The sequence below is a fragment of the Nicotiana sylvestris genome, chromosome 3 (genome assembly GCF_000393655.2).
Source record: "Nicotiana sylvestris chromosome 3, ASM39365v2, whole genome shotgun sequence".
NCBI lineage: Eukaryota > Viridiplantae > Streptophyta > Magnoliopsida > Solanales > Solanaceae > Nicotiana > Nicotiana sylvestris.
In genome coordinates, this window is record NC_091059.1 from 133,959,530 (window position 1) to 133,974,664 (window position 15,135).

The 15,135-nt window shown below is 36.5% G+C and overlaps 4 protein-coding genes across 6 annotated transcripts; 3 read left to right on the forward strand and 1 right to left on the reverse strand.

Annotated features, from left to right (window-relative positions):
• The first annotated feature begins 1,389 nt into the window (after positions 1–1,389).
• LOC104240595 (uncharacterized) lies at positions 1,390–5,246 on the forward strand. Of its 3 annotated transcripts, none has more exons than XM_009795461.2 (7): positions 1,390–1,559; positions 2,004–2,214; positions 2,867–3,387; positions 3,484–3,676; positions 4,123–4,187; positions 4,363–4,573; positions 4,642–5,246. In XM_009795461.2, the coding sequence occupies exons 2-7, from the start codon at positions 2,047–2,049 to the stop codon at positions 4,993–4,995; spliced, it is 1,512 nt and encodes a 503-aa protein (XP_009793763.1). In that variant the 5' UTR covers positions 1,390–1,559; positions 2,004–2,046; the 3' UTR covers positions 4,996–5,246. The 3 variants fall into 3 exon arrangements, with proteins under 3 accessions (XP_009793763.1, XP_009793762.1, XP_009793764.1); XM_009795460.2 differs by having other exon boundaries at positions 1,391–1,620; XM_009795462.2 differs by lacking the exon at positions 1,390–1,559 and adding an exon at positions 1,633–1,917.
• A 2,292-nt stretch (positions 5,247–7,538) lies between these two features.
• On the forward strand, positions 7,539–9,454 carry LOC138888054 (uncharacterized). The gene is made up of 3 exons (XM_070169853.1): positions 7,539–8,162; positions 8,280–8,438; positions 8,537–9,454. Exons 1-3 carry the CDS (start codon positions 7,539–7,541, stop codon positions 9,452–9,454), a joined length of 1,701 nt encoding a protein of 566 aa, XP_070025954.1.
• A 24-nt stretch (positions 9,455–9,478) lies between these two features.
• Positions 9,479–10,159, forward strand: LOC138888055 (uncharacterized mitochondrial protein AtMg00860-like). The gene has a single exon (XM_070169854.1). It carries the CDS (start codon positions 9,479–9,481, stop codon positions 10,157–10,159), a length of 681 nt encoding a protein of 226 aa, XP_070025955.1.
• Positions 10,160–13,593: 3,434 nt separating this feature from the next.
• LOC138888056 (uncharacterized) lies at positions 13,594–14,602 on the reverse strand. The gene is made up of 2 exons (XM_070169855.1): positions 14,285–14,602; positions 13,594–13,623 (listed from the first exon to the last, which is right to left on the reverse strand). Exons 1-2 carry the CDS (start codon positions 14,600–14,602, stop codon positions 13,594–13,596), a joined length of 348 nt encoding a protein of 115 aa, XP_070025956.1.
• Between the last annotated feature and the right edge of the window lie 533 nt (positions 14,603–15,135).

Consider the following 15,135-nt stretch of genomic DNA (forward strand, 5'->3'; position numbering starts at 1 on the left):
AAGCTAATTCTAATCCAAATGACCTTCAGCTAGCTTTTCTCAGTTCTCAGCTGGTGCTAAACGTGAGGTAATTCCAGATAAACATCTTACAAATCCTAATGGAGATATAACAAAATTCGCTAATTCTGCTTCATATATAGACTGCAAGTTTTGACCATTGAACTTCAAATTAGAATTTGTATACAAGTAATGATACGCATATTATTGAAGATGACCAATTTCGGATTAAGTTTACAAGTTTTCCGAGACACAGAGTTCCAAATTAATGTTATCATAAGGTTTAGATAATGATTGAATTAAAGATGTGCATATTTTGTAAGACACGAGGTTTCCAGCTTAATACTTCATAATTTTAGGGAGATGCAAATGTCTTCAAACTAATGTTTTTTATATTTCCCTTCACTGCAGAAAAAGGAAAAAAGAAGATGAAAGAGAAATACTCCTATGAAAGAAGGCTACTGAAAATCAGAATATTTTTGGAGTCTTCGAAAATTCAGAATTTGATTTAAATTTGACATTCTTCTGCAAATTTGTAAAAAAATAAATAGTCTCCTGCTTAATTAATTGACCAGCATTGTCTACTGTAACAATGGCAAAAGAAGGAAAGAAAAAAAAAAAAAAAACCTTCTTATCTAAAAAGGACCTCCAACTTTTTAAAAATACATTTAAGTGACCAAAGTCAGTTTAATTTCCTCTCACTTTCTAATGAGGATGTTGAGGTGGATGTGCGGGCATAGTAGGATGGATAAGATTAGGAATGATGATATTCGAGAGAAGGTGTGCGTGGCTCCCATTGATGACAAGATGCGGGAAGCAAGTCTGGTAAGGAGGTGTGAACGGCTGGTTGTGGAGGGCTCGAGAAGAGGTAGAGGGCTGCCTAAGAAGTATTGGGGGGAGGTGATTAGGCAGGATATGGCGATGCTTCAGATTTTCGAGGACATGACACTTGATAGGAATATGTGGAGGTCGAGTATTAAAGTTGTATGCTAGGAGGTAGTTGAGTATTATCTTATGTCATAACTTTGGGGGACTAGTTTGGTAAGGATACTATTTTGCTTTTGCTTGGTATCATGCCTCTTGATTTCATGTTGTTATTATTTTTCATATATATATATATTTCTTTCATATTGTTCTGTGGTGTTACTAATATTATTTTCTTTTGTTCTTTTGTCCTTTTGTCTTGTTGAGCCGAGGGTCTTTCGGAAACAGCCTCTCTACTCCTTCGGAGTAGGGGTAAGGTCTGCGTACACACTACCCTCCCCAGATCCCACTAGTGAGATTACACTGGGTTGTCGTTGTTTCTAAGCTTTTTGTCCTTCCTAGAACGATGGGCTGCCCCATAACTCAAGCTAAAGTTGGTTTACTGCCCATTGAAATCTCTGGTCCAAGAGGGAGCCCACTCAATTGACTCGGACAATTAGACTTGTCATATGTAATTTTCCTTTTCTACAAAATTACCAGATTAATTCAAGATAATTAAACTACTTGCTTTTCATTCTCCACTTTCAATTGCATGGCTCCAAGTATTACAGCTCTGTTATACGCAACCAGAAAGAAAGGTAAAAAAGGAGAATCAGCAATAAATTATTGTACAGTACTAAGCAGAACCTGAAAAATCAGGTGTACAAACCATTCCTTTCTATTTCTTCTTTCCTTTCATACTCACTGCTTTGAAAATCAAAAAGAAGTTACGGGCTCAATCGAATTCAACATTTTTTCATACGTATAAATTACTAAATTTCGAACAATAATTCCAAATGTTCAATTAAGATTTTATAAATTGAATTAATCAAATTTAAATCTTGGATTCGGCTTCAAAGGTGACTTTTGCTATAAGAAAAATAAATAAAGGGGAACAAGCTTCAAGCTTCTTTCTTGCCGTTTCCATGCAAGTTCACGAGAAAAACTTTTCTTAAGGTGAAATATGCATGTTATCTGACCAATTTAGTATTGACATGTATTTTTCTTTTTTCCGTTTAATCTGTAATGTTGATTAATATCAGGGAATTTGAGTAGACAGAAGGATAGAGTATATCAGAAGAAAGCATGGATATTGGATACCAAAGGATTGGGAATTACAGAAGATCTACAGACTCATTTTGGCTTCCACATTACATCAACAAGCCCTATTCAAAACATTCTCTTCTTTTATTAGTCTTCCTTCTCGTACTAGGTTCATACATGTGGACGACGGTGCTCGACACAACCTCAGCCGTAAGTTTAATTTCTTTAGTTATTCATGTTCTATTTATGTATGGAGTCTTCTAATTGTAAGTGGAGAAAATTCCAACATTTTTCAGCACTTAATCGTACCGAAATGAGTTGATAGAACTCCAAGCAACCTGAAAATTAATTGTAGTACTCCTAACTCAGTGGCGGAGCCGCCTTATATCAAGAGGCGTCAATTGATATTTCTTTGCCGGAAAAATACACTATGTAGCTAGATAATTAATTATTTATTTATGTAAATATACTATATGTTGGATCCCCTTGACTTTTTCTGTGTGTTCAATTTTTTATAATTTGACACCATTTCAAGTCATATAAGGGCAGCCCGGTGCACAAAGTATTTTATGTTCACGTAGGGTTCGGGGAAGGACCACACCCCAATGGGGTAATGCAGACAACCTACCCTAATGCGAGCATTAGTGGTTGCTTCTCCGGCTTGAACCCGTGACCTATAGGTTAAATAGAAATAACTTTATCCGTTGCTTCGGACACTTGATTTCATATCTCGTAAAGAATTTGTTGTAAAATAAAGTAGCCAAGAGATTATTTTTCCAACTCTTTTTAGAATCAAAATGACCTGTTTACCAAAAGGAGGCTAATTTTGGTTGTTATTTTTATTGTCTTTTCGATGTTCTAGGTAAACAAAGTATTGCAAAGTAGGACACGAGAATTTCCACTCAATTGTTCATCTGGTAACCCTACAAAAACCTGTCCAGTAAATCACTACCCACCAGATTACAAAATCATTAACAACAAACCTTCATCAGCCAATCCGAGATGTCCACATTACTTCCATTGGATACACGAAGATTTAAAGCTGTGGAGGAAAACAGGAATAACGAAAGAAATGGTCGAAAGGGCCAACAGGACTGCTAATTTCAGACTTGTAATTTTGAATGGAAGAGCTTATGTAGAAACATATGAGAAGGGATTTCAAACTAGAGATGTTTTTACGTTATGGGGCATTCTTCAGTTGTTACGAAGGTACCCTGGAAAAATTCCTGATCTTGATTTAATGTTCGATTGTGTCGATTGGCCGGTTATAAGAGCAAGTGATTTTGTTGGAGATAATGCAATAGCTCCACCACCTTTGTTTCGATATTGTGGAGATAGTGAAACGTTGGATATTGTCTTTCCTGATTGGTCTTTTTGGGGATGGTAAGGATCAAGTTTTTACTCTTTAAGTTTTATGCGGCCTTTACATTTTGCATGCTATAATATATATATAAGTTGCTAGTTTGATCAATTTGGTAGGGCTGAAATCAATATAAAGCCATGGCAAGACTTGTTAAAGGATCTTGAAAAAGGGAACAAGAAGCAGAAATGGCAGGATAGGGAACCATATGCTTACTGGAAAGGCAATCCAGAAGTCGCTGAGAAGAGAATGGAGCTCGTTAAGTGCAACGTGTCCGAAAATCAGGAGTGGAATGCTCGCATTTATGTCCAGGTGAGCTTCCACACTCTTCCTTGAAAACATTTACTCGCATTCAATATTTACACCAAATATATGTAAACATGACATGTGTTTTTAGATTCACTTTTGCAACCTAATCTTGGTTAATTAAATATAGATTCTCACCTCAACTTATCATATAATCATAGTAAATTAATGTAATTTGGTATAAATAGTTCGTGTGAATAGTATTTACCCCTTCCGGCATCAGAACTAAGGATGAACTCTGGTCTCCTGAAAAGGGGAGTCCGGTGCACATTCCGCGTTTACGCAGTGTTCGCGAAAGGACTACACCCTAATAGAATGCAATGTAGACAGTCCCCAAATGCAAGCATCAATGGCTGATGCTACGGCTCGAATGCGTAACCTATAGATCACACGAAAAACTGTGGTCTCCTGAAGGTTTCAAAATTTACCGACACATTTGCTGCTGTTTACAGGATTGGAAGAAAGAGATAAAGCAAGGATTCAAGAATTCTGACTTAGGAAACCAATGTCACCATAGGTAAATCCAATCAAGCTTCATTGTCATACCTTTATAATACCAATAACATTAATACCAATCTGCCAATTGAAAGTTTTTCCCCTGTTTCCTCTCTCAAATTTCATTAGCTTATAATAATAATTTTCTTTATTTGTGTGACCCATGCTATATATAATGTTTTTACAAATGCATGCAGATACAAAATATACATTGAAGGATCTGCATGGTCTGTTAGTGAGAAATATATTCTTGCTTGTGACTCAGTTTCTTTGCTTGTAACACCCCACTACTATGATTTCTTCTCGAGAAGTTTGATGCCACAAGTCCATTATTGGCCCATAAATGAAAATGACAAGTGTGGATCCATTAAGTTTGCAGTTGATTGGGGCAATAGAAATAAGAAAAAGGTAACTACATTACCCTTACAACAACTAAATATAGTATCAATTAATTTTGTCCTGTTGACTTTTCTCAGGCACAAAAAATTGGTAGAAGTGCAAGCAATTTTATTCAAGAAGATTTGAAGATGGAGTATGTGTATGATTACATGTTTCATCTCTTAAATGAATATGCTAAGCTGCTTAGATATAAGCCCAGTGTGCCTGAAAAGGCCACTGAGCTCTGCTCAGAGATAATGGCATGCCCAGCTGAAGGTATTGAGAAGAAACTAATGATGGAATCTATGGTTAAGGGACCTGTTGATGAAAGTCCATGTAAAATGCCCATACCCTTTAATCAATTGTCTCTTGATTCTTTCATTAAAAGAAAAGAAAGTTCCATTGAACAAGTCCTTAAACTGGAGAAAGAGGAGCAAAAAGAGAAAACGTAGTTGTTATTCTTTAGGTAGTCAAGAAGATAGACAAGAAATTAGATTGGTGCTAAAACTACTTGGTACCAATAATGTATTAGGTAATTGTCATGTCAGTCCGAAAAATATTACCTATACCATCACGAGCAAGCAAACTAAGTTGCAATGTGAATTGAGTATGTACTATGTGGTAGATAGAGTAATTGATGATCACAGGTTTCAAGTCAGCTGAACTTCTAATTTATTGATACTTGGACATGATTTCTCGTTCGTCGGCAGAAGTTTTTGTCAAAGTGAATATTGATATTTAAAACAGCGTATCTTCGTTGAAAATTATGTCACTTGTTTGACAGTAAATGTGGAGTACTATTCATCACCCAACAATTAGGAACATAATTGAAGTAATTTTGCAACCCGTATAAACCATAATACTATTTCAGTCCACGTATTTGGAAGATATTTAATTGCGTTAGTCGTAAGAATATTTGTCTAAATTATCTATTATCTCCCTTGAATATCTCACTTAATTAACACTTCAACAATTAAAATTGTAAGATAGAGTTGGAAGGAAATTACGTAAACTTCTTTTGGTTTATTCACCAATCTAAAACTTCGCACTTGTTTACTTATAAACTAGTTAATTAGTTCGCGCTTCGGCAGTTAAGGAAAACCTATTCAATTTTTGAAATGATAATTTTCTAATACTATTAAATTACTGAAAGTAGTTTAAAACATATATTTTTTTTTTATTGTCGAGAACACAATATCGACTAAAAAGGAAACTGATAAACTTTCAGTGTCACCACAATTACATAAAGTAACTTACAGTATCTTGATTGCACTAACTTTTTTTCTTCTTCTATTTTTTTTTTTTTAAGCAGTTGTCTTTCAATGAATTAGTAATATGGTAGTAGTATCAATAGCTAGAGGAGCACCAAAATGAATTAGCAAAGAAGTATTAAGACCAAATACAATCAATCTACCTTTTTTGCTTAAGAGAATAAAATAAAAACACGTCCTTTCCTTTGTTCATGTCCCAAACCATCACCATTTTCACAGGCAGTTATAAACAGAAATAATCATTTTTAACTCCATAACAACACATTTTATCTTAATACTAATTGTCAACCTATAGTAAGTTATACATTTTGTAATGTTACGATAAAAATTAATAGAAGTCCCCCAATCCCTTCTCTCTGTATGTGTAGAACCAACCCTATTCAAAGTTGTAGGTTCTACAGTTTGTGCTTGTAAACACATGTTTCATTGTATAATCTTAATGTATTCAAATATTTAATATATTTAAATATTTTTTTAAGAAATTCTTTGAGACCTTTAGTTGGCAATATACTGCAGACATTTTATTTTGTTTGAAAAGAAAAACTAAATTCTAATATTTACATAGTTTGTAAATTCCATCATTATTTTATGAATATTTGATTTAATTTTATTTCTCACACAAATACTTCTTTGTTTTAATTTTATCCTTTCCAAGTGTAAACGTGCATACATGTACATACTTACAAGAATAACAATCTTTGATATATGTATTATTATCATAAAAAATTTAAGATTTTCACTACTATAACTTTCTCCGATTTTAAATGTCACAAAAGCCGCGCTCCTACAAAAATATAAAAGTATTTATTTTGCTAATATAAACAAAGAATAAATATAGGGGCTTTTAAATACGAGGGTTGATAGTCCGAAAGATTTATGATTCAAAATCATGACCTAAAAAAAATTAATTTACTAAAAATGTGACTAATTCTTTGAATATATTGAATTTAATTTTATATATAAACTTTTCAAATTTATTTGATTCCACCATTATATTCACAAAGTAAATAAGAAAAGGCAAAAAATTACTATATCTCATTAAATAAAATAAAAAGAAACAAAAGTAATAATTTTTATATACCCAAAAGAATAGATTAAAAAAGACCAATTTTCTTCTTCTTCTTTATTCTCCCTTTTTACCTTCTTCCTCGTTCTCTTTTGTTTATCTCCTCACCCACCACGTATTCAGCAAAACCTGAAATTACAAAAGATAGCCATACGTTTTGGATGCAATTCTGATGTAACGTTTGAAGGCGGAATTAGGAAAGTGGAGATAAGGTATTGTTATAATAGGGTGTAGAAGCTTCTATAGGCTACATCTTTGAGCCAGTATAAGTGAAGACACATTGGGCCAAATTAATAAGAAAGTCGTTGGCCCATTTGTAGCAGCCCAACCAACATTAACAAACAATAAATACACAGTTGGAAGAGGGAAGCATCAATCAATTTCCGGTAATTCTGTTACTTCCTAACAAACTCCTTCTCTTTTGTCTCTCATTTCTCTCTCTTCTCTCTCGATCCTAACCTCCTTTTCTCTTCTTAATTCTCAGGTCATTTCCATGGAGTATCTAGCTAGGTCTACTGTAATTAGCTAGATCTATATAAAATTCCATTGACAAACAGTGCTTCTTTGATATAAAGCTTTCTTCCTTCTATTTTTGTTTCAATTACTATAATCCATGCTAGTTCATTACAGATTTGGTATCAGAGCAAGTCCTGGCACCATGACAATACCAGAAACTAGGGCTAAAGCTACAGAAGAAAACATAAAGAAATTGGAGAATCAATTACAGAATTACATGTCAGAGACGAATAAAAAGCTGGACTCCAATGACTCAAAAATGGATGATTTACATCACAAGTTTGACATAATGATGGATAAAATCTTCGTTAGTAAAGATGGAATTCTGGGAAGTGCGCCTTCAGGAAATCTTCAGGTGGAAGGTTCTGGAAGTAGGGCAAGAATGGTGGAGCCTCACGAGCAGCCTATGGGGAGATACCACTCGAGCAGCTTTGCTTCAAAGGTAGACTGTCCATACTTTGAAGATGGTGATCCCAGGTCGTGGTTGAGGAAATGTGAAAGGTACTTCCATTATAATCACATCTCTGATCCTCAGCATAAACTTGAAACTGTTGTTATTCATTTAAATGGAAAGGCTGAGTCATGGTACTTTTCATACCAAATTAGTATAGGTGTGGTGAGATGGCCCGACTTTGTGGAGGAAATCTGCAAAAGATTCAATGATTCAGACAATAGTAATCTTAACTTGCTAGGCAAATTTAAAAGAATTGAACAAGTGGGGAGTGTGACAGAATACCTAGAAAAATTTGAAGACCTTAAGACTTGGGTATTGATTAAGCACCCTACCATTCCTAAGGATTTCTTTCTAGGGTTCTTCATTGAAGGGCTTAAAGAAGAAATTCGACACACAGTTAAGATGTTGGACCCTTTTTCTTTAAGCTAGGCAGTTGAGAAAGCTAGACACAAAGAAGAGTTACTAGAAGCAGTAAGCAGAAAGAATAAAGGAAGTGTGGGAAGGGGCACTTGTCAGTATAGTATGACTCATGGTACTTCAGGGAGTAGAGCTTCTAATTTTATCCCAAAGGAAGGCAATACTAACTCTGTCATCTCAAGGAATAAATTGTTTGAAGCTAGAAAAGCTAAGGGAGAATGCTACAGGTGTGGGAAAAAGTACTTTCCCGGTCACAAATGTAAGGATAGATAATTGAATGCATTATATGGACAACTGAACAAGAAGAAGTAGAAGAAGAACCTAGAGTGGAGGAAATAGAGAGAGCACTAGAGGTTCCTGAAGAAGTAATTGATGAAGCAATCAGTTTAAATGCATTATCTGGCACTATTACTTCTAACACTATCAAGTTGAAGGGGATGTATGGGAAGCAAGGACTGATTATACTAGTTGACAGTGGTAGTACTCATAGTTTTGTTGCTAGTAGCACTGCCAAACAACTAGGATGTGCAATCCAAGAGAATGCTCCTATGAGAGTAACAGCTGCTAATAGGAGTCATTTGATGAGCTACTATTCATGTCCTCAGTTTAAGTGGAAGATACATGGCATTGAGTTTGAACATAAACTCAGATTGTTGGATGTGAGTGGTTGTGATATGGTGTTAGGTGGAGATTGGATAAGAAGACACAACCAAGTACTCTTTGATTTTATTAAGTACAGGCTACATGTTAGTGTCAAGGGAAAAAGGGTGGATCCGAAAGGGTTCTCTGAAAAAGGGAAACTGCAAGCTATGACAGCCTCTGGGGTTAAACAACTTTTGAAGAAAGGGCAAGTGATATGGGCACATTTATTTACAATAACAGTTACAGAAATGAAGGAGGCTACAACCATACCTGCAGAGATCAAATCTGTATTGGAGGAGTTTCCAGGAGTATTTGCAGAACCCAAGACATTACCACCAAGCAGGGAGCATGACCATTTCATTCCATTGAAACCTGATGCAAAGCCAGTTAGCATCAGACCATACAGGTACAACTATTTCCAGAAAAATGAAATAGAAAAGCAAGTTGATGAAATGCTCACTAATGGAATCATACAGCCAAGTCATTCACCATTCTCATCCCCAGTTCTCCTTGTCAAAAAGAAGGATGGGAGTTGGAGATTTTGAATTGACTATAGGGAACTTAACAAAATGATTGTTAAGGATAAGTTTCCTATCCCCTTAGTAGATGATCTAATGGATGAGCTTAAAGGATCTTGTATCTACTCTAAAATTGACCTTAGGGCTGGCTACCATCAAATAAGAATGGAGAAGTGTGATATTTTCAAAACTGCATTTAGAACTCATTTAGGGCATTATGAGTTCAAGGTCATGCCCTTTGGCTTGACTAATGCACCTGCGACCTTCCAAAGTCTTATGAACCATGTTTTCAAGCCTTACTTGAGGAAATTTGTGCTAGTATTTTTTTATGATATTTTAGTTTATAGTTCTTCTGTTGTAACTTATGCATTACATCTCAGAAAAGTAATGGAAGTATTGCAGAAAGAGCAGTTGTATGCCAAGCTATCCAAATGTTCTTTTGGACAAGATAAGGTGGAATACTTAGGGCACATAATATCTGGGAAGGGAGTATCAACTGACCCTTCTAAGATTGAAGCCATGGTGTCCTGGCATGTTCCCAAGAATGTCAAAGCTCTTAGGGGTTTCCTAGGGCTTACTGGTTACTACAGGAGGTTTGTCAAATCTTATGGTATCATTAGTAGACCACTGACTAATCTATTGAAGAAGAACTCATTCCAATGGAATGCAGAAGCAGAAGTGGCTTTTCAGCAATTGAAAGAAGCCATGGCATCAGACCAGTATTGGCTTTAGCTGACTTCACCAAGCCATTCATTATGGAGACAGATTCTTGCTCTACTGGCATGGGAGCTGTGTTGATGCAAGAGAGTAAACCTATAGCCTATTTCAGTAAGGCTTTAGCTCCCAAAAACAGGGGTTTCTCTACATATGAGAAGGAATATATGGCAGTGTTAGCTGCAGTAGACAAATGGAGACATTATCTCCAAGGTGGACACTTTATTGTCAAGACAGATTATCAGAGTTTGAAATATCTCTTGGAACAAAAAGTAACTACAGCATTGTAACAGAAAAGTCAAACCAAGTTGATGGGGTTAGACTATGAAGTACAATATAAGAAGGGAACAAAAAACACAGTAGCTGATGCTCTTTCAAGAAGACAAGATGAAGAAAGTACCCTTACTGGCTATGTCTACAACTCAAGCTACTTGGTTACAGGAAGCGAGTCTAAGCTATGAATCTGACCCTGTGTCCTTACAACTGTTGAGGGAATTGGCCATTGCCTCTGACAGTAATGTAGACTATTCTTTACATCAGGGAATTATCAGGTATAAACAAAAGATCTATATTGGGAAGAGTATTGAGTTAAGGCATAAGATACTGGAAGCACTACATCAGTCACCTTTAGGTGGTCATTCAGGGCAACAAGGGACCTATAGAAGAGTGCAATCTATATTCTACTGGCCTAACATGAAGACAGAAGTATGTGAATGGGTTAGTGAGTGTGATGTGTGTCAAAGGGTGAAGTCAGAACATGTTCACCCTCCAGGATTACTACAGCCCTTATCCATACCCAACCAAGCTTGGGAAGACATTTCCCTAGATTTTGTAGAAGGGTTACCTCAGTCAGGTCATAAAAATGCAGTCTTGGTGGTAGTTGACAGATTAACCAAGTATGGGCATTTCCTACCTCTTAAGCATCCATTCACAGCTCAAGATATAGCAGAACTATTTCATAGAGAGATCTATAGACTACATGGGCTTCCTAAGACTATTGTATCTGATAGAGATACCATTTTCACTAGCCACTTCTGGCAGCATCTATTCAAGACCTTGGGTTCTAAGCTTAATATGAGTTCAGCTTACCATCCTCAATCAGATGGTCAGACTGATAGTCTCAACAGATGTATGGAGACCTATTTGAGGGATATGGTTTTCAACAATCCTAAGGAATGGGTTAAATGGCTCCATTTGGCAGAATGGTAGTACAACACCAACTACCATAGCTCCCTTAAAACTACTTCTTTTCAAGCCCTATATGGTTATCCCCCGACTCAGTTACCATTAGGCTCCTTGCCAAGCATTGGTCGATATCCAGCTAGAGTATTCTTAGCATAGAGACAACATTTATTACAGATACTCAAAGACAATCTAACTCAAGCTCAGTCAAGAATGAAGTTTTATGCAGATAGACTCAGAACTGAGAGAGCCCTTGAGGTTGGAGATTTGGTTTATCTCAAATTACAACCTTATCGACAGGCTTCTATCGCTGCACGTAGGAATGTGAAGTTATGTGCTCGCTATTATGGGCCTTATAAAGTCTTACAAAGAGTGGGTTCAGTGGCTTACCGTTTGGAGTTGCCAGCAGATTCGTAGCTACATCCAGTCTTCCACATCTCGCAGTTGAAGAAAAGGGTTGGACCAGCTATCGATTCTCAGCCAGAACCTCTGATTTGTGACGATGCAGGTCGAGTCTTGATTCAGCCTATGGCTACCTTGCAGCGAAAAATGACTAAAGTGGATAATGGGGTTCGTGTGAAAGTCTTGGTTCACTGGACTAATTTGAGTGAAGAAGAAGCCACATGGGAAGATTGGGGTTACATTAAAGGCAGATTTCTAGAGTTCGTGGCTCTGCAAAGACCTTGAGGACAAGGTCATTCTTTGAAGGGGAAGGGATTGTAACGTTTGAAGGTGGAATTAGGAAAGTGGAGATAGGGTATTGCTATAATGGGGTGTAGAAGCTTCTATAGGCTACATCTTTGGGCCAGTATAAATAAAGACACATTGGGCCAAATTAATAAGAAAGTCGATGGCCCACTTGTAGTAACCCAACCAACATTAACAAACAATAAATTATATTTGGAAGAGGGAAGCATCAATCAATTTTCGGTAATTCCATTACTTCCTAACAAACTCCTTCTCTTTTCTCTCTCATTTCTCTCTCTCTTCTCTCTGGATCCTAACCTCCTTTTCTCTTCTTAATTCTCAGGTCATTTCCATGGAGTATCTATCTAGGTCTACTGTAATTAGCTAGATCTGTGTAAAATTCTATTGACAAACAGTGCTTCCTTGATCAATAAAGCTTTCTCCCTTCTATTTTTGTCTCAGTTACTATAATCCATACTAGTTCATTACATCTGATTCCCTGTATTTTATCTTTTCTTTCATCAATTAGCTTTTCCCCTTTTTTGAAATTGCCTTACTAATCTTGTTGACGCTGTATTTATTGACATCTCATTTTCTAACATTCCATATTAAAAAAAATCATCACTTTATTCCACATTATTGAAACCCACAAATAAAAAAAGAAGTTAGTGGCAGCTAATCCATATGACAGTAAATTTTTCCAAAAATAAGATAAAACAAAGAGTTTGGATGTGAAAATTAATGGTTTTTTACCCAAGATAAATGAGGCCGGAAGATAGCCACCGTTATAATTGGCAAAGAGTGAACACAATAATTCCATGTGATTTGGTGACTTTGAATATCTTGTCCTGCAATAGAAAATATGGAGTAATAAATTTTTTCAACAAAAATAAAAAAGGAAAAAAGTCATAAGGAAATAAGCAAAAAAAAAAAAAAGACAACAATAACAAAATACACAAGAACAAAAGATAAACTACATAGCCAATTAGTCATAGGCGAAAATGTTTTACGTGTAAAGTAAGGAAATGATACAAAACAGTTCTTTCAAAAAGGAACATAGATCGAATAAAAAGGAATTCGTTGATTTGTGTTTCAACTAAATGTGATAGCGGAGCATAAGCATGAACTTTTTAAGTATGAAAAGTGGTGGTGAATTGAAACAAATATAGAGAAAATCAGGAAAGGAGATGAGAATGTATATGTCTTAATGGTATGATTAATCTCTGTCTTGTATTAATTAATCATTATATGTCGGAGTGTTACGAGTGTGGCGCTCTTTCGTAATCGGCTGTATCCGTCTTCTTTATTGTTAAAAGAGCACATAAATGGAAAAAATTGTAAAACGGCTAAAAATTCAGGAAAAAAGAAAAGTATAAATGCTGGCCAAAGAGATGCGCCATGTCAGCACTCTTTGGCCCTCCTTTATATAAATATATAGATTCCAAGGCAGTGACATTCTTGAATGAACCGAATTAGCACTTCTCGCATTAGGCTAGCTAGGCCTCTTCAGCTGAGTTGGGAGATAGGGTCTTGGATGCGCTAGTAATTGACACATAGGAGAATGGTTGCTCGAGTTTTCAGGCCTAATATCCTGCAACTTGCAATGAGAATATCTACATTCAACGGTGCTTAGAGATACACAATGTCAAAATCTTAGAATAATTTTAGTTTGAGAAAACTCCGAATATTTGGTCTAGAGGATGTATTTGAGTATTGATATCAATGAAAAACATACAACAGAATAGGCCCCAAAATAGCAAATATACTACGGTATTTACGAAGTAGCTTAACGATTACATTTCAGTAAACTGCGGGGAAATGTTCCCTATAGAATTCTTAAACCCCCAATTTTATATTGCTACAACAACAACAAATCCAGTATACTCCTACAAGTGGGGTTTGGAAAGGGTAGTGCGTACGCAGACCTTACTCCTACCTAGTGGAGGCAGATAAACTGTTTCCAATAGACACTCAGCTTAGAAAGAGTGAGAAGAAGAAGAAAAAGAAGGAGAAGAAGAGGAAGAAGACAAGAAGAGAAGAAGAAGAAGAAGAATAAGAAGAAGAAAAAAAAGGGTGGGGGTGGGAGGAGGAAAAATAGTAGTACTAAACACTAACAACAAGAAATACAATATTAGGAGCGAACTAAATCATATGATAAAGTAATGATCTACTTAAGCATGTACAAAAACCTGAGTGCTACTAAAGAAACTAGTAAGAAAAGGAGAAACTTACAAATACCTACTACCCTTCTACCCTAATCCTCGACCTCCATACCTTCCTATCAAAGGTCATGTCCTCAGTAAGCTGAAGCTGCGCCATATCATGCCTAATCACATCTCCCCAATACATCTTTGGCCTACCTCGACCTCTTCTCAAACCCGCCATAGTCAGCCTCTCACACCTCCTGACAGGAGCATCAATACTTCTCCTCTTTACGTGTTCGAACCATCTCAACCTCGACTCCCGCATCTTGTCATCCACAGAGGCCACTCCCACTTTATCCTGAATAGCTTCATTCCTAATCTTATCTCTCCCGGTATACCCACTCATCCATCTCAACATCATTATTTCTGCTACTTTCATCTTCTGCATGTGTGAGTTCTTAATTGGCCAACACTCCTCCCCATATAGCATAGTTGGTCGAACCACCACTTTGTAAAAATTACCTTTAAGTCTTGGTGGAACATTCTTATCACATCAAGCGCTGGACGCAAGCCTCCATTTCATCCATCTCTCTCCAATACGATGTACGACATCCTCGTCAATCTTCCCATTACCCTGGATAGTAGACCCGAGATACTTGAAACTACCTTTCTTGGGGATAACTTGAGTATCAAGCTTCACATCCACGTGTGACTCATGAGTCCCGTCACTGAATTTACACTCTAAGTATTCTGTCTTAGTCCTGCTCAACTTGAAACCTTTAGCCTCCAAGGTCTGCCTCCAAATCTCCAACCTTGCGTTGACCCCAGTTCGCGGCTCTTCGATAAACACTATATCATTGGCAAATAGCATGCACCATGGCACTTCCCCCTGTATGTGCCGGTTCAACACGTCCATCGTCAAAGAAAATAAAAACGGGCTAAGAGTCGATCCCTGGTGCAGCTTCATCACAACTGGAAAGT